General features: G+C 41.2%; 2 protein-coding genes across 3 annotated transcripts; both read left to right on the forward strand.

The window, feature by feature from the left end:
- The first annotated feature begins 294 nt into the window (after positions 1-294).
- Positions 295-3,241, forward strand: LOC105058204 (WAT1-related protein At1g21890). Of its 2 annotated transcripts, none has more exons than XM_019855055.3 (7): positions 295-650; positions 1,621-1,686; positions 1,781-1,897; positions 1,987-2,227; positions 2,316-2,477; positions 2,602-2,753; positions 2,914-3,241. In XM_019855055.3, exons 1-7 carry the CDS (start codon positions 460-462, stop codon positions 3,101-3,103), a joined length of 1,119 nt encoding a protein of 372 aa, XP_019710614.1. In that variant the 5' UTR covers positions 295-459; the 3' UTR covers positions 3,104-3,241. The 2 variants fall into 2 exon arrangements, with proteins under 2 accessions (XP_019710614.1, XP_010939363.1); XM_010941061.4 differs by having other exon boundaries at positions 342-650; positions 1,624-1,686.
- A 909-nt stretch (positions 3,242-4,150) lies between these two features.
- Positions 4,151-8,229, forward strand: LOC105058205 (transmembrane emp24 domain-containing protein p24delta3). The gene is made up of 4 exons (XM_010941063.4): positions 4,151-4,505; positions 7,471-7,680; positions 7,795-7,871; positions 7,960-8,229. The coding sequence occupies exons 1-4, from the start codon at positions 4,284-4,286 to the stop codon at positions 8,102-8,104; spliced, it is 654 nt and encodes a 217-aa protein (XP_010939365.1). The 5' UTR covers positions 4,151-4,283; the 3' UTR covers positions 8,105-8,229.
- Positions 8,230-17,911: the final 9,682 nt, after the last annotated feature.

A 17,911-nucleotide genomic window follows, 5' to 3' on the forward strand; every position in this document is an offset into this window, starting at 1 on the left:
CATCGAAGGATATGGCATCGTTTTATTGAATGATCCAAAGTCTACATAGTAGAGTAATTCTAATCAATAATATGCCACCATTTTACCGAACCAGCTGCGTCGCATGGCCACAATTTCCATCGAGGGTGGTAACAAATGTATGTGGTCTGTTAGGCAGCTGAAATCCCAACATGAAGCACCACTCACCAAAGACCAGCATCAGCATGCACTAATCCCAGTTTCCATTAGGCGGGCCTTCCAACAATAAATAAATTCCCTGCACACCTCACTTCCAATAGAGAGAATTTTAAACCCCAAAAGAAAGATCCATATCTCTCTACATGTTTTGTAGTCTGCTTTGGCTTTTCTCTATTTAAATCTCAACGATCCTTTCAGTTGCCTTGCATTCTTGAGGGGTTGGCAAGAGAAGAGGGGTGTCTGGGAGTTGGCAGAAGAGGTGAGATAGTTATTGTGGTCAGAATGGCATTTGGTGAGGTGGTGAGCAAAGCGAAGCCATATTTGGCTATGGTGTTCTTGCAGGTTGGCTATGCTGGGATGTATGTCATCTCAGTGGCATCGCTCAAGCGCGGCATGAATCACTACGTGCTTGTGGTGTATCGGAACGCCGTCGCCGTGGCTGCCATTGCCCCCTTCGCCCTATGGTTCGAGAGGTCTCTCTCTCTCTCTCTCTCTCTCTCGATCTTTTTCTTATTCTCAAACACACACTAAATACATACCCGCATGAGTTCTCACAAATGCAAATAAAATCTTTATTTCGATGATAAATTAAAAGCAAAAGAAGCTAATTATTCCCAATCATTCTACCAAAGGAGAGTTTTGAAGACATAAATGACTATTTCTATGTTTTCTTATTCCAATTTTGCCTTTTGATCACATATGACCTAGATAGCATGACAAGTTCTTTAATTCCTCATTTTAAGAGCTAATCAAATAAGAAAACATGATTTTCTCTGTTTTCTTTCCTATGCATCTAAATAGGAAGATGGCCACTCTATATTCTCATCGTTTCTCTTTGAAAGAGATAAATTAAAATACCACCAGTTTTTGGCCAGTAGAAATCCTTTCTGACATAACCTCTGGACATCACATCATATCAGGTTTCCTTTCAAAAAACGGACATAATAAATCAGCTTTTAATCCGATGGCAGCATTTAACGGTCATGGAAATTGTTTAGTGCTGAGGGAAGTTGATAATGGATATGTTAGAAGACTCTTTTGTCCTGACTAGCTGGAATTGTCTTTCACCCATAACTAGCATATTTTTAGTTGGACTAGATCTATTGCTGAGTTGGTGGACTAGTTTATCCATGAAGCAATATGTATGGAAGGCGCTATTTTCCAATTTATCCACCTTAGTTTGTGTTGCTCTAGATCCACTGGCTAAGCGGTGGACCTGATCCAATATATAACTATTCCATATCTCCTAACCTTGATGCATAATGATGGAAACCCTTTAATCATTTTGATGTATAAAAAAGCATCAAAATTACAAATAGACACATCATTTATGGCTTTCAATTTCCTTCCATCCATTGTTAGAAATCAGGAAAAAAAAAAAAAAAAGAAAAAAATCCTCCTAACAGTTTGACCTTTGCATGTGTCATTCTTCTCTCTCCCCAGCAGGAAAGTGAGACCCAAGATGACCCTCTCCATCTTCCTCAAAACAATGGCGCTGGCATTACTCGAGTACTGATCTACCTCCACCTTGATCTCAGTTAAATAATATACACTTATTTTCATCTTTAGCTCCACTAGACACTACTGTTATCTCCCATGCCAGGCCTGTGCTTGACCAGAACTTCTACTACGTGGGGGCCAACTTAACCTCAGCAGGCTTCGCGTCTGCATTGTTTAACATCCTCCCTGCAATCACCTTCCTAATGGCCATTGTTCTAAGGTAAAGAGTAGTTCACAACTAGCTAGTTCTGTAAAGTAATTAGTTATATCCTTTACCAATTATATATACTTTGCTGTGTGCATGCTTAGGATGGAAAAGGTGAATCTAAGGCAACGACGTAGCCAAGCAAAGCTTGTGGGAACCATCGTTACAGTGGCAGGCGCAGTGCTTATGATATTATACAAAGGTCCAGTGTTAGATTTTGTATGGTCCAAAGGGCGAAGCCATCAAAATACTGCGGTTGGTCATCAGAACAGCAGCAACTGGCTCAAGGGTACCCTTATGCTACTGAGTGGCTGCTTCTGTTGGTCTTGTTTCTTCATCCTACAAGTAATCATACTTAGAATTCATTATCGAGAATTTAGCAAAATATTTACTACGGTAGAATACTAATTAGTTTCAACTTGTTTTGGTGCAGTCGAATACAATAGACTCATACCCTGCTGAGCTTACCTTAACCACATTGATATGCCTCATGGGAGCACTGATGGGCAGCCTGGTTGCTCTTGTGGCGGAACGGGGCAGTGCCAAGCCTTGGATCATTGGTTGGGACACACGACTCCTCGCTGCTGTTTATTCCGTAAGATAATTGCAATGTTGTCTTTGATCTTAACAAGCACTGAGCTAAGAAATCCTTGAATGCAAATTAATTACTTGCATATTAATTTGTGATGAGCTAGCTTTTCTAATCTCTGTTTTGACAGGGAGTGATTTGCTCCGGTGTGGCATATTATATGCAAGGTAAAGTGATGAAGGAGAGAGGCCCAGTCTTTGTGACTGCTTTCAACCCTCTTTGCATGATTATAACAGCTGTTTTGGGCTCCATCGTTCTAGCAGAGGATATCACTCTGGGGAGGTGGGTACAAACATAGTGACCACAGCTACATTTTTCTTTATTTTTGTCCCATCACCATAAAAAAACCATCTCCTCTCTTTCTTAATAGGATCAAAGCAAAGGAAAATGCAAAAGAAAAAGAGAACGAACACTAACATCTTCTTCCTTTGGATACTTGTAGTGTTATTGGTGCAGTTTTTATAGTGATTGGCCTTTACTCACTCATATGGGGCAAGAGCAAGGATCACTTGAACCAGCGCTCCCAGAGCAGCGAGAAGACTGGGGCCTTCGAGTTACCACTGGCTATTACCGATGCTGGCAAATCTAGCACTGCTGTGGGGATTCCTGCATCACAAATACTCGAGCAGTGAACCCAACCTTTCTCGGAAAATAGCGTGCTTTCCATATATGAGTTTTTTCTTTCTTTCTTTTTTTTTTTTTTTTGGCTTTTGGTTTCAATATATGCGTAGTTGTCGTAAAGCGTTTCATGCAGCTTGAGGTTTTGGAAGCTTGTGATGGATTTAGCTTGAGTATTAAATTATGGTGCATCTTGGGTAATAAATTGTAATTGGCAAGATGCCACGATACGCCTGATAATAAATTGGTTGCCAAGTCATGTTAGACCTGATGCCAAAGAAAAGTTTAGCATTGGTCTGCAATTACGCAGTTGTTTGGCAATGTTTTATATTTCTATTTTCCTATTTTTCATAAAGATAAGCAATGTTTTATTAATTTTACACATTTTGTCTATAAAGTGACGATGTTTTTTCATGCACAATCTCTCCATGTACAAATGAGAGATAAGTTTGGTCACTACTAAAGTGATCTAAATGAAGAATTCCACCAGTTCTAAATCAATATGGCCCAGTCAATTTCTTTTCGAGAAGCATATCATGAATAATGGATAACTAGAAGTTATATCAATCTTGTTGAATCATTAAAAAAAAAAAAAAAAAATATGGACTGAGACAAACTGCTAATAGATCTTGATGAGAATCCAATGGACCTTAAAAGAAATTCGCAGTCAACTCTCATTAAGACTTGCAAAATGCAGATTATTTGTTAAATACTTCTGTTACTTTCAACCGTTCAATTCGTGCATTGTGTACCCCTAATTAAACCTATTATTACTTTTATATAAAGGTCGCCATGCTTAACCATTCAATCCGTTTAATTTTTTTAATTCATTAAAGATTGGTATAAATTTTCTGCTCAATAAAAATTTATTTAATAAATAAATTAGATTTAGATTAAAAGAGTTTTTAATACATCGGATCCGAACCAATCCGATCGCCTCAGGATTGGATGTCCAATTTATTCTGGCACGGGTCAAGCCTAGAGGACCCTTTTGAATTCCTCGAGTCCACACGCGCCGAAGCCTGCGTCCATCTCCCGAGCGCCTCGATATAACCGACGGCCTACCCCGCTGTGTCCGAAGGCAGAAAGACCTACGGCTCGACCAGGCGCCGTAGAAGCGTTCCTCTCGGCAATCGAGTTGGAAGAGATCCGGTGGGAGACACGAGAAAAAAAAATAGAAAGCGAGCATCGACGATGCGGCGCGGTGCGATGATCCTGCGACCCACCGCGGCGCTGCTGATGTGCTCCGTGCATCTCCTCATCCTGCTTCCGCTCGGCGCGACGGCGGTGAGGTTGAGCCTGCCGTCGTCGGGGACCAAGTGCGTGACGGAGGAGATTCAGCCCAACGTCGTCGTGCTCGCCAAATACCTCCTCGTGCCCAAGGACCACACCCGAATCCCCACTCTCGCCGTTAAGGTGGTTCCTACTCCTCATCTCTCATTAATCCTTGAGACCTCAGAATAGGTTTGTTCTTGTGGCTGGTTTTGGTTTTTGATCTGTGAATTTTTATTGGTTTATTAGAATGGATCGATTGTTTACATCGAAAGGCAAGAATTTTGATCACATGGAGTTCTTTTGCCAATTTTTTGATGATGTCCTCCTCGTCTTATTCTATTCTTTTGGATTTTGTTTTACCTTGATTTTTTTTTTCTCGTTTCATGAAATTTCTCATAACTACTTACATGCTCTGCGTCGCAGGGTGAAAACGAATATGGTTTGTCTTGTGATGCTAAATATATTAGTTTCGTTATGTGCTTGATGAATTCTTAAAACTTTTCACTGAGGCTAGAGATCAAGTGGAGAAGGATTTCTAAAGGATGCATGGAATTAATTTTCAGAAAAGCCTGAGTTAAGGCTAGAGTTTTTCTGGATTGGAATGTTGGTCGGACCTTATAATACTGGATTAAATGGTATCAGTTTCTTTAGAGGCCGATCTTTAAAACCCAAAGACCCCAACTTGCGGTCATAATGACCAACTATTATCAGTTTGTAAGATCTATTTTCTGATTGCTGCTTCTGACCGTGGGAGTTTCTTTTTGTTGTGTGTGTGATCATAAATCCTGAAAATAACAAATGCTATCGTAATTCATTTTGGTAGGACTTGCATAGAACATCATTATATTTTTTACCTTTCCTAAAATTTTTGGCAGTTTCTGCCTGTGCATCCAAACATGCTCTCAAGGGCATTCTCATAAGATTCTTCAAGAGTTCAATTCTTTTAGTCAAGGAGTTCCTAAAAGTTTTGGTTTTTTTATGGCGGTTGTTACTATAATTTATTTATCACGGTATTTCTTTCTTGACAGTATTTATTTAGGTTAGATTTTATAGCAAGAGGAAACTCAAGTGGAAATGAGGGAGCTAACACCCTGGAAATTAAGTGAACTCGGATGGTGTGGAGGATTAAGCCATTAGTTACTCAATGCAATTCCTGATAATATAATGGATAAACCTTTAGGAGAGGAAGTAAACTTTAAGCATTCATGTTTTTACCCTGCAGTCTGCCTATTAGTTACCAGAAGTGGGTGCAGGTGCAGGTGCAGGAGCAGGGATATGGGGAGATGGCCGTATGGGGAAACAGTGCTTAGGAAGGGGTTCTACCAACTAGGACAACCTAAATGACTTGACAAGATTGCTTGCTTCACTATAATATGAAAACCAATGTTGAGATTATCATGTAAATTTTAGGCAACAGATGTGAATTCATATTATATGACTGCATGCTACTTGGTAATGCTTAAGATTACTTCATGTTGTGGCTTGCAAGATGCTTAAAAGGCTGTTTAGGTCCTTGACTCTGTTTCCTAGAAGATGAATGCAATTTCCCATAACAAACCATGTCACCTTGTTTATCTGGGATCTTTTAATTATGGGGATTTCAGAAGGTTGTTCCCTGGTTGCATATGTTTAAACTAATTATCCACCATGCAGTCCTGAGGTTTCTTCTCAATCCCTGGACTAGCCTAAGATTGACTTGATTTGAAAGCATGCACTAACTATCAAGATAGCTGCCATTGGGTTTCCAATTGGTACTTATGAAAAAAAAATGGAAAAAGAAATCCTAGCGTGGAGCCATTCTGTTATGTTCCAAAGTGAATTTATTTCATGTAAAATGGTTTGGGTGATGATGATGATTAACAAGTGAATTTTCACCTAGACCAGGTAACAACATGTTGTTGAAATTGAAAATAATTTCATTAGGTCTTAACCAATGTCGTAATAAGAATGTCTTGACCTGATCTCTTTTAGGAAGAGGTAAGTGCAATGTGCAGACTCAAAACTAGTTTTCCTGTTTGTCAATCATTCATCTGACTTAAGTATGTCTGCTTCACTATTTTCCACAACCTGAAATAATCCTTCTTCACCAAATTGTTCCCACTTTATCTACCACTTAAACAACTGATTTTCACAGTCTTATTATATGTATCAACTGATTATATAAGCACTTAAAAAAAACCCTTAATGCTGAAATTATTTCATGCTTTTGTGGACCTGTGTGCTTTCGCATCTGTAGTAATCAGTCTCATCCCAAAGTTGAAGAGAAAAGTGTACCCTCTATCTTATTGTGTGTATCAACTAATTATATAATCTGATTTTAAACAGGTAGTGGACTTGGAATTTTATGATGAGCAGAGTAAAGCAAGGATGAAGCAAAGAAACCCTTTTTTTTTTTTAAGAAAAGGAAAACTGCTGTGCTACTGGCTTTGTGCTAAAATCGTTTCATTCTTTTCTGCACCAGTGTGCTCTCACATTAGAAGTACTCAGTCACATCAAAAAGGTTGCAGAGTAAATTGTAGCTTGTACCTTACCAGGAAATGGGCTCCCCAATCAAATTAGAGTTTCTTCATATATGCAATTCTTTTCCCCCCAATAGGTGAACATCTGGGAAACATGACTGAAAATGGATGGCAGATCATTGGGAACTTTATGAACTACCTGAAAGTATTAGAGAAACTAATGGAACTGCTGTCTACTAATTTCTCAGTGGTTGTGCTGTGGTTTCTTTATTCTTTCTCAGGGGTTACCAACATGTTTACTGCTTGTTTAACCCTAACTTTTTGCATTTTCAGCTCTAGGAACATCATTTAAACATCTTTTGCTGTTGCTCCTTTGTATATTATTTTATGCATCTGATGTGCCTACTATATTTTATATGCAAACCAAAACAGGCTTCTCCATTCTCTATTTACTTCTGAATGAGCTCATTTGGTTTTGGTGAGCCATGGCAGGTCAGCTTTAACTATGGCATGAATAAGTAAACTGCAATTGCTCAATTGTGATTGTAGATGAATGTATTTATATCTCTATTCAGCAGTATAGACGGATGATAGTATCTGGATGTGCTTGTGCTTTTCTTATTGCTGGATTGAACTCTCTTTTGCAGGTGACATCACCATATGGAAACACTCTTCATCACCAAGAAAATGCTACCATAGGTCAGTTTGCATTCACAACCACTGAGGCTGGCAACTATGTAGCATGTTTCTCGATAGATAGCAGCGATGAAGGTGCAGGTGCAGGTGTTAACCTTGACTGGAGGATTGGCATTGCAGCAAAGGACTGGGATTCAGTTGCTAAGAAAGAAAAAATTGAGGTGAACGCTTGAAACTACAAAATCAACTTCTCTGGCCGGAATGCAGGACTTTCATTACAATTGTTACCTATCCTTCTTGTGAACATACATGATATGTGGGTTTGCTAAATTTAGGGTGTCGAGCTCGAGCTAAGGAAATTAGAAGATACTGTGGAGTCAATCCATCAGAACCTGTTATATATTAGGACCAGGTAAACTGACCCTGGCTGGCAATCCATATCTGCTCTGTTAATAATGAAATAGCTTATGCCTGAGTGTTCTTTTGCTTTGTGGATGTAGGGAAACAGAAATGAGGGAAGTGAGTGAGAGAACATATGATAGGGTTGCATGGCTCAGTATTATGTCCCTCAGTGTTTGCATCATTGCCTCTGCTTTGCAGTTGGGGCATCTGAAGAGGTTCTTCCAAAAGAAGAAACTTATTTAGATCAGCACCTGATAGACGTATTCTACTGTGCAATATTACTTTCAGAAATAAGAGGGATCCAGAAGAAAGTTGTCAAAGTTTATATTACAAGTTTATCAATTATCATACACAGGAGGGTAATATCATTTTGCATCTTTTTTTTTTTTTTTGAGACATGTTAAGCATCATTTTTAGTGGCATAATTTGATGAATAGTTTATAAAACCTTTTTTGCTGAAATTTTGGGTTTTAGCACAGACAACTAATCTTATCCTACCAATTTACCTTGGAGGAAATTGACCTATGCATGAGGACTAACCTGGCAGGCCCCACTTCCTTTTAGAACTACCTTTCTTGCCTATAAATGGGGCAAAGGAAGGAAAGAATGTGGGGACATCTAGAGAGAAAAACAAGAAGAAGAGGGTGAGCTTTTGCTAGGTCTTGTACGTAGATTTCATTGGCTTTAGAAGTGATTTTTGCATTCCTTTTAGAATCCAAATCTAAGGTTTTAAGATTTGTTTTCTATTGCTAAGTATATTAGTAATTTTTTCAACTTTAGATATCAATTTGCACCCTAAACCCCGAAGCTCTTTCAAAAATATCATACGCTAACTACGGTCCAACCGATCTACGTTAAAAAATAAAATATAAGTTTGTTTGGACCATACTTCTTGATTAGTTCGGATCATCCTTCTGTGGGAGCCATGTGGATCTTGTTGCAATTTTATATCATCATCACCATCATCATCATCATCATTGTTGTGGGCAGGTCGCGGGAGGACCTTCCTTAAAAGTTCCACATCGGGCAAACTCTGTAGTGTCATGTGCTTAAGTAGGATACGAGCACGCATTTCCTCACGAGGCTCTTTTTCCTCCGCCTGGAGTCGAGGGACAAAACCGTGACTCCGGGGGTTCTCACTGGGCCAAAGTGCTTGGGCCCCTGGGGAGAGCGGACAATACCTCGTGGGGTTCGAGGCGGCTGCTCCGACGACCATCTTGACACATGCGCACTAACAGTGGCGCGTCAGGTAGGGGCCACCCGTCCTCTGCATACAACACATACCCTTCCAGAGTGGGGGGCTATGTTGTGGGCAGGTCGTGGGGGAATCTCCCTTAAAAGTCCCACATCGGGCAAACTCTGTAGTGTCATGTGCTTAAGTGGGATACGAGCACGCATTCCCTCACAAGGCGTCTTTTCCTCCGTCTGAAGCCGAGGGACAAAATCGTGACTCTGGGGGTTTTCACTGGGCCCCTGGGGAGAGCGGACAATACCTCGTGGGGTCCGAGGCGGCCGCTCTGATGACCATCTTGACACGTGCGCACTAACAGTGGCGCGCCAGGTAGGGGCCACCCATTTCCTGCATACAGCATATGCCCCTCCAGAGTGGGGGGTTATGTTGTGGGCAGGCCGCGGGGGGACCTCCCTTAAAAGTCCCACATCGGGCAAACTCTGTAGTGTCATGTGCTTAAGTGGGATACGAGCACGCATTCCCTCACGAGGTGCCTTTTCCTCTGTCTGGAGTCGAGGGACAAAACCGTGACTCCGGGGGTTCTCACTGGGCCAAAGCGCCTGGGCCCTTGGGGAGAGCGGACAATACCTCGTGGGGTCCGAGGCGGCCGCTCCGACGATCATCTTGACACGTGCGCATTAACAGTATGTTGTGGGCAGGCCGCGGGGGGACCTCCCTTAAAAGTCTCTCATCGGGCAAACTCTGTAGTGTCATGTGCTTAAGTAGGATACGAGCACGCATTCCCTCACGAGGTGCCTTTTCCTCCGTCTGGAGTCGAGGGACAAAATCGTGACTCCGGGGGTTCTCACTGGGCCAAAGTGCCTGGGCCCCTAGGGAGAGCGGACAATACTTCGTGGGGTCCGAGGCGGCCGCTTCGACGATCATCTTGACACGTGCGCACTAACATGGTGCACCAGGAAGGGGCCACCCATCCCCTGTGTACAGCACATGCCCCTCCAGAGTGGGGGGCTATGTTGTGGGCAAGCTGCGGGAGGACCTCTCTTAAAAGTCCCACATCGGGCAAACTCTGTAGTGTCATGTGCTTAAGTAGGATACGAGCACGCATTCCCTCACGAGGTGCCTTTTCCTCCGTCTGGAGCCGAGGGACAAAATCGTGATTCCGGGGGTTCTCACTGGGCCAAAGCGCCTGGGCCCCTGGGGAGAGCGGATAATACCTCGTGGGGTCCGAGGCGGCCGCTCCGACGACCATCTTAACACGTGCGCACTAACAGTGGCGCGCCAGGTAGGGGCCACCCATCCCCTGCGTACAGCACATATCCCTCCAGAGTGGGGGGCTATGTTGTGGGCAGACTGCGGGGGACCTCCCTTAAAAGTCCCACATCGGGCAAACTCTGTAATGTCATGTGCTTAAGTGGGATACGAGCACGCATTCTCTCACGAGGTGCCTTTTCCTCCGTCTGGAGCCGAGGGACAAAATCGTGACTCCAGGGGTTCTCACTGGGCCAAAGCGTCTGGGCCCCTGGGGAGAGCGGACAATACCTCGTAGGGTCCGAGGCGGCCGCTCCAACGACCATCTTGACACGTGCGCACTAACAGTGGCGCACCAGGTAGGGGCCACCCATCTCCTGCGTACAGCACATGCCCGTCCAGAGTGGGGGGCTATGTTGTGGGTAGGCCGTGGGGGGGCCTCCCTTAAAAGTCCTATATCGGGCAAACTTTGTAGTGTCATATGCTTAAGTGGGATACGAGCATGCATTCCCTCACGAGGCACCTTTTCCTCTGCCTGGAGCCGAGGGACAAAACCGTGACTCTGGGGGTTCTCACTGGGCCAAAGCGCCTGGACCCCTGGGGAGAGCGGACAATATCTCGTGGGGTCCGAGGTGGCAGCTCCGACGACCATCTTGATACGTGCGCACTAACAGTGGCATGCCAAGAAGGGGCCACCCGTCCCCTGCGTACAGCACATGCCCCTTTAGAGAGTGGGGGCCTATGTTGTGGGCAGGCCGTGGGGGGACCTCCCTTAAAAGTCCCACATCGGGCAAACTCTATAGTGTCATGTGCTTAAGTGGGATACGAGCACGCATTCCCTCACGAGATGCCTTTTTCTCCGTCTGGAGCAGAGGGACAAAACCGTGACTCCGGGGGTTCTCACTGGGCCAAAGTGCCTGGGCCCCTAGGAAGAGCGGACAATACCTCGTGGGGTCTGAGGCGGCCACTCCGACGACCATTTTGACACGTGCGCACTAACAGTGGCGCGCCAGGTAGGAGCCATCCATCCCCTATGTACAGCACATGCCCCTCCAGAGTGGGAGGCTATGTTGTGGGCAGGCCGCGGGGGGACCTCCCTTAAAAGTCCCATATCGGGCAAACTCTGTAGTGTCATGTGCTTAAGTGGGATACGAGCACGCATTCCCTCACGAGGCGCCTTTTCCTCCGCCTGGAGTCGAGGGACAAAATCGTGACTCCGAGGGTTCTCATTGGGCCAAAGCGTCTTGGCCCCTGGGGAGAGTGGATAATACCTCGTGGGGTCCGAGGCAACCGCTCCGACGACCATCTTGACACGTGCGCACTAACAGTGTCGCGTCAGGAAGGGGCCACCCGTCCCCTGCGTACAGCACATGCCCCTCCAGAGTGGGGGGCTATGTTGTGGGCAGGCCGTGGGGGGACCTCCTTTAAAAGTTTCACATCGGTCAAACTCTGTAGTGTCATGTGCTTAAGTGGGATATGAGCACGCATTCCCTCACGAGGTGCCTTTTCCTCCGTCCGGAGCTGAGGGACAATACCGTGACTCTGGGAGTTCTCACTGGGCCAAAGCGCTTGGGCCCCTGGGGAGAGCGGACAATACCTCATGGGATCCGAGGCGGCCGCTCCGACGACCATCTTGACACGTGCACACTAACAGTGGCGCGTCAGGAAGGGGCCACCCGTCCCTTGCGTATAGCACATGCCCCTCCATAGAGTGGGGGGCTATGTTGTGGGCAGGCCGCGGGGAGACCTCCCTTAAAAGTCCCACATTGGTCAAACTCTGTAGTGTCATATGCTTAAATGGGATACGAGCACGCATTCTCTTACGAGGCACCTTTTCCTCCGTCTGGAGCCGAGGGATAAAACCGTGACTCCGGGGGTTCTCACTGGGCCAAAGCGCCTGGACCCCTAGGGAGAACGGATAATACCTCGTGGGGTCTGAGGCGGCCGCTCCGACGATCATCTTGACATGTGCGTACTAACAATCATCATCATCATCATCGATGATTATGATTATGATTATGATTATGATTATGATTATGATGAAGAGTAACGTTTTGACAACGAAAACAAGCCCAATCCTAATGCTTGTGTGAATTCTACCTCGGGAGACATCTTAGCTTGGCACGTGACTTTCCAAATATAGAATGCTATTGTTTTAGATGTATGGTGGGATGTGAGTGTAAGTCAGATGCAAGCTGTCATATCATTAATTTTAACCTAAATCTCTTTTAGTGCGAGCCTAGTATACTCACCCGTGTCTTATAATTGGAATTAGAATATAAGCATTACAAAGACGACATTGTTTTGGGTTCGAACTAATCTGGCCGCTAACTTAGACGCTACACCTCCCAAATTAGAAATTTATGGGCAAATCAGGATTTGGGATCAATTGTTTCAAATATTTGGATTTATAAAGAAATTCGATTCAAATTTAGATTGGTTTGATACAATTGATATGGTAATGCCAAATAAACTTGGACGGAGGCTGCATGTGGAATTTTTGGCTAAAATGCAACCAAACGTTGTACATAGCTGCACATAGATCTGTACTTGTGGATAAAAAATGCAGCTTAAGAAGGGAGTTGATGCTGAAAATTGAATTGGAATGATTTCGTTTGGGATTCAACACCCGAATGCCATGCATCTGGGGTTATTTTGAGCTATAAATTGACCAGCCACTGCATGTGGATTTCAGCCAAGGCTGAAGCCAAGAAAAAGAATTGAGAAGCAAGACCATGCAACGTCTTGCATCTCCGTCTTGATGTCCAACTCAAATGGAGAAACTACAATAGCTTATCTTAGTCCTGATGGTGACGGTGAGTTGCATGTGTTGGTGAAGCTATTATTTTCCAAAGTCTCAAAGTTTGGTTCCAACTTATCCATTATTGGCAAGATAATTGTAGGTATAAAGAACTAGTTTCCATTGAATTCTTCTTATAAAGTTTTAGGAAGCGTGGTGATGTTTAATTCATCTTATGTTTTCTTGTACAAGTTTTTTTTCTGTTTTTTTTTTTTTTTTTTTCTTTTTGTAAGCCCTCCTGGCTCAGAACTAGGGTTGAGTCGAACTATTCCAACTAATTGGACGATTCCAACCAATCCAACCCATCCCAACCTGATCAAGCCTAACCCACTCAACCTACTTCAAACTTGAGCTCGAAAGATTGAGATCGGGCTGGATTTGGGTTCAGGAGCTGGGGATAAAGTCAGGTCAAGTTGAGACCTGATCGAAGATGTTAGGATGTCAAGTTCGGCCTCATTGACCTACGACCTGATCCAACATGCCCGATTTCTACACATACATGATCATGCATTAGTTTATGCACAAATAAAAACAGCAGAATATCCCATCCTTTGACCTAAATTTTCTCTATTGTTTTGAAATTATAAGATTTTCCTTACATTAATAAGAGTTTCCTTATGTCCAACATGCAAATTGATGTGATGAATATGAGGAGGAAAAGATTTTCTTTTTATTTTTTTCATATATAAGAGGGTATACAAGAGGCCTATAAATACAAATATGTAGACCCAAATATGGACAGAGAATAACAAGAATATGTCAAGAAATAATATCCAAGAATCCTTAATTAGATACCTTTCTAATTAGATCCAACCCTTCCAACACTCCCCCTAAAGATGAGACGAAGATATCTCGAAGCCCTATCTTGTCAATCAATCCAGAAAAAGAGGATAAGCTAAGTCTTTTGGTCAGAATATCCGCCACCTGACCAAATGACCGAATGAAGGTAACACAGATCTGGCCCTGATCAATCTTCTCCTTGATAAAGTAACGGTCAATCTCGATGTGTTTGGTACGATCATGCTGTATCGGATTGCTTACAATCTCAATTGCCGCCTTGCTGTCACATTACAACCGAAGAACAAACTTGTTCAGAAGTTGTAACTCCTGAAGCAGCTTCTGAAGCCAAAGAAGTTCATATATGCCTAGGGCCATTGCTTTATACTCAGCTTCTGTCGATGATCTAGCCACCACTAACTGTTTCTTGCTCCTCCAGGTAACTAAATTACCCTCTACATATGTGTAATACCCAGAGATAGATCGCCTATCATCCAGTGATCCAGCCTAATCTGCATCAGTAAATCCCTTTACCTGGAAGGTGTTTAATCGCTGTCGTAGGCGGTCAAGAATAAAAATCAACTCAAACTATATAGATAGGGTGAGTTAGGATCATCTCCACAGAGATTTAGGACGATTATCTTTTTTTTTTTGATGAAAAAAATAAAAGAAAATTGATTGCAAAAGGATTAACAAGAAATAGAATAGCAAAAAATTAAAAAGTATAAATTAAATTATGAAAAAAAATAATTTGGAGAAATAACCCAGAAATTCTGAATCCACCATGCAAAGAGATTTATTTTCTTTCTTTTTTTATATTGTAATATTTAATTCTTATAATTATGGTATTAGTATAATTTATCTTTAAGGGATACGGACTGTATCAGTAGATTACAGCTCGTCCTGTTGGAGTATAAACTATCTAAATTCAATTACATGATGTAAGATTCAATCTAACATACTACAATCTATCTCTCCAAAGCACGTACCGTATCTAGGGATCACGGCATGTCAATAGAGAGTATAGGCCGTGTAGGCTGAATCAATACCTCAAAAGAAAATAAAAAGATTTGAAATAAAAGCAAAATTTTATTGCATCAAAATTAAATACAAAAAAAAATAAAAATTTATTTACAAGTTTCATCATAATCCTAGATTGAAGGAATTTAGCCTCGCATCAAGCTCTCTAGCTCCATAATCTCCCAATAATTGATCCCTAAAGCTCTTTGAATTTTTTTTTTAATTTTTTCCTTATTTTTTCTCTGATTTTTTCTCCTCCCAAAGCTTATTCTCGAACCCCCTATTAATAGATAAATTTTTCATAATTTTTTGATAAGAAAAAGAGTCCTAAAATCCTTAGAAATCATATAAAATTCTTTAAAAATTTTTCTGCCCGTTGGATCAGGTTTGGACCACCCAGATCAGCCTAAAAATCAGCTCTTTTCTTTTTATCAGCGTCGGATTCGATTCTGACCATTCGATCGTGCTTCAGATGAGATCTGAACCATCGATCAGTGTTCTGATATCCTATTCAAAGTCGAGAACACCCTCAGCCATCTGATCACATGATAGATCGCTTTTGGACCGTCAGATCGTGCAAAACCTTCTCTTATAAACCGACAGCAAACGTGGACCGTCGGATCTGGATTGGAATGAATGTCAGCCGTTGGATCATGCAAAAGTGGCTTCCACTGCTCGTAGACCATGCCTGTGGACCGCATAACTATTCCTGTGGACCACGCCCTGGCTCTGTGGACCGACCGGCCAGTCCACCATGCGTCGGAGGCTATTTTAGATTTTTTAAAGATATTTTGGCTCCATTTTTACTCTGATTTTTACCTAAAAAATTAAAAAAAATATGCATTAAATTTTTCAAAAATTTTTCTTCATTTTAGTACTTAAATTGCTCAATTAAATTAACATCTTATTTTTCATAAATATATTCTAATTTCATATATTTCTCTAAAATTATTTATTTTTCGAAAAAATTTAATAAATTCATGAAATTAGATGTTTAAGAAGATATTAACATAAAAAATTATCAAAAATATCTTCAATAAATATAAATATATACTACTTATCACATCCCTCAACTTGAATTTTGCTCATCTTCGAGTAAAGAAAGAATTTAGATTTAAGTACCATTTAACTTAAAGTCTCAAATTTCATCAAATAATTTTAAAAAAGTCACTAATATACAATAGAGCGTGAGTGAGGTGTGTCATTGGAGTATTAATACTAATTAATATAAGAGTTAAACTAAGAATACTAAATTTTTTCTGATTTTTTTCTAAATTATTTCTACCTTTATCTCTAAATTATTAACCGTCTTATGGACAAGTACATTGTTACTTTCGTCCTTCATTTATTGAACTCTTTTTTTTTAATATTGTACCGCTATTGAGTGTCTTAACCCTTTAAGCTTTTTATTTGACCCATGTAGTGAGTTTTCAGTCAAGAACTCCTAAACCAGATGGCTTTAGGGCACTAGGTATAGAATACCCCTCGGATCTACTTGCTCGAATTAAACAGGCTACGAGTTAAAACTAACTTTACAACAAAGCTTTTTTGCCTTTGATACTTTTTAACGCGAAACTCAATACCTGCTTAGGCAAAGAGACTCGGTTACTCAGCATGAAGTACTTAGAATTTTTTTTTTAAATATATGAAGAAACGTATAGTTACTCTACACAAGCCCATAAAAAAGTTAACTCTTCTTTGATGCTGGTAGAAAAATTTAAAAATACTCAAAGAAAACTGTTTAAATTTTAAACTTAACTCCTTATTGAATTTTCTTAATACTTGATCTCTCAATATTTCACAAACTCTCTAGTTTGTACATCAATTTTTTTTTAAAAATACTTGATTTAACTCAATTCTTAAATGTAATCTAGTGCTTAAATGCTAAATACTAACTTACTTGAGGACTTTTGAATTTTTTTTTTATTCTCCCCCCCAACTTAATCGACATTGTCCTCAATGGAGTAGGAAAAATGAAGGGTGCATAAAAAGAGAAAGAAAAAAAGAGAGATGTCATCAGATCCAGAAATTTTTTTCAAAATTAGTGCTTCCCCTATCTTAGTCAATATTGCCTTCAAATCCGTACAAAAGATACAAAGCAAGTCTTGATTAACCTGAACATAATGCAAAAGAAAGTAAAAGCAAAAACTAAAAACTGGGTTGCCTTTCAGAAAGTGCTAAGTTTTAGGTCTTCAGCCAGACCATACTAATTTTGCCTCACTTATCCTGTATCAAATATTGGATTAAAAAATTCAAGTGGGTAAGGTGGGTGAGGTGAATCAAGCAGGGCATTAATCTCCTGGACTTGAATTTTTTCAATTGGTTCATTCAGAAAATTTATCTTTATAAGTGATTCGACAGGTGGTTGCCATTATGGATGAACTCTCTGATCATTAGATGGAGATATTTCATAAGCTATTTCAAATTCTTAATCTGAACAGAGATTACAGTCAAAATCTTTTTCCTCTAGGTCAATGGTCTCATAAATCTCATCCTAAATTAGATTTACATCAACAAATTGGTCCCCTTTTTTTTTAAGATTGAAAATATTAAGATCAATGGTCATATATCCAAATGAGAGTTTCATTAGTCCATTGCGACAATTGATTAGGACGTTGGTGGTCGCTAAGAATGGTCTTCCTAAAATTACTGGAATGTGACCTTTTGGATTAATCACTGATTCAGTCTCGAGGATCACAAAATTCACAAGATAAATAAAATTACTTATCTTGATTAACACATCTTCCACAACTCTTTTGGAGACCCTCACTGATCGATCTATCAATTGTAATGTAATTTCTGTAGGCTTTAATTCTTCTATCTTCAATTTTTTATAAACCGAATACGATAGGATATTCACACTAGCCCCTAAGTCTGATAAGGCCCTGTCAATGATGGTTTCTCCAATAACACAAGAGATTGTAGGAGATCCTGAATCTTTGTACTTGACAAGCATGTAGCTTGATAGATATGAGCTTACACTAGCCACCAAAAAGGCTTTCTTGAGAACATT

The sequence above is a fragment of the Elaeis guineensis genome, chromosome 15 (assembly GCF_000442705.2).
Source record: "Elaeis guineensis isolate ETL-2024a chromosome 15, EG11, whole genome shotgun sequence".
Classification (NCBI taxonomy): Eukaryota; Viridiplantae; Streptophyta; class Magnoliopsida; order Arecales; family Arecaceae; genus Elaeis; species Elaeis guineensis.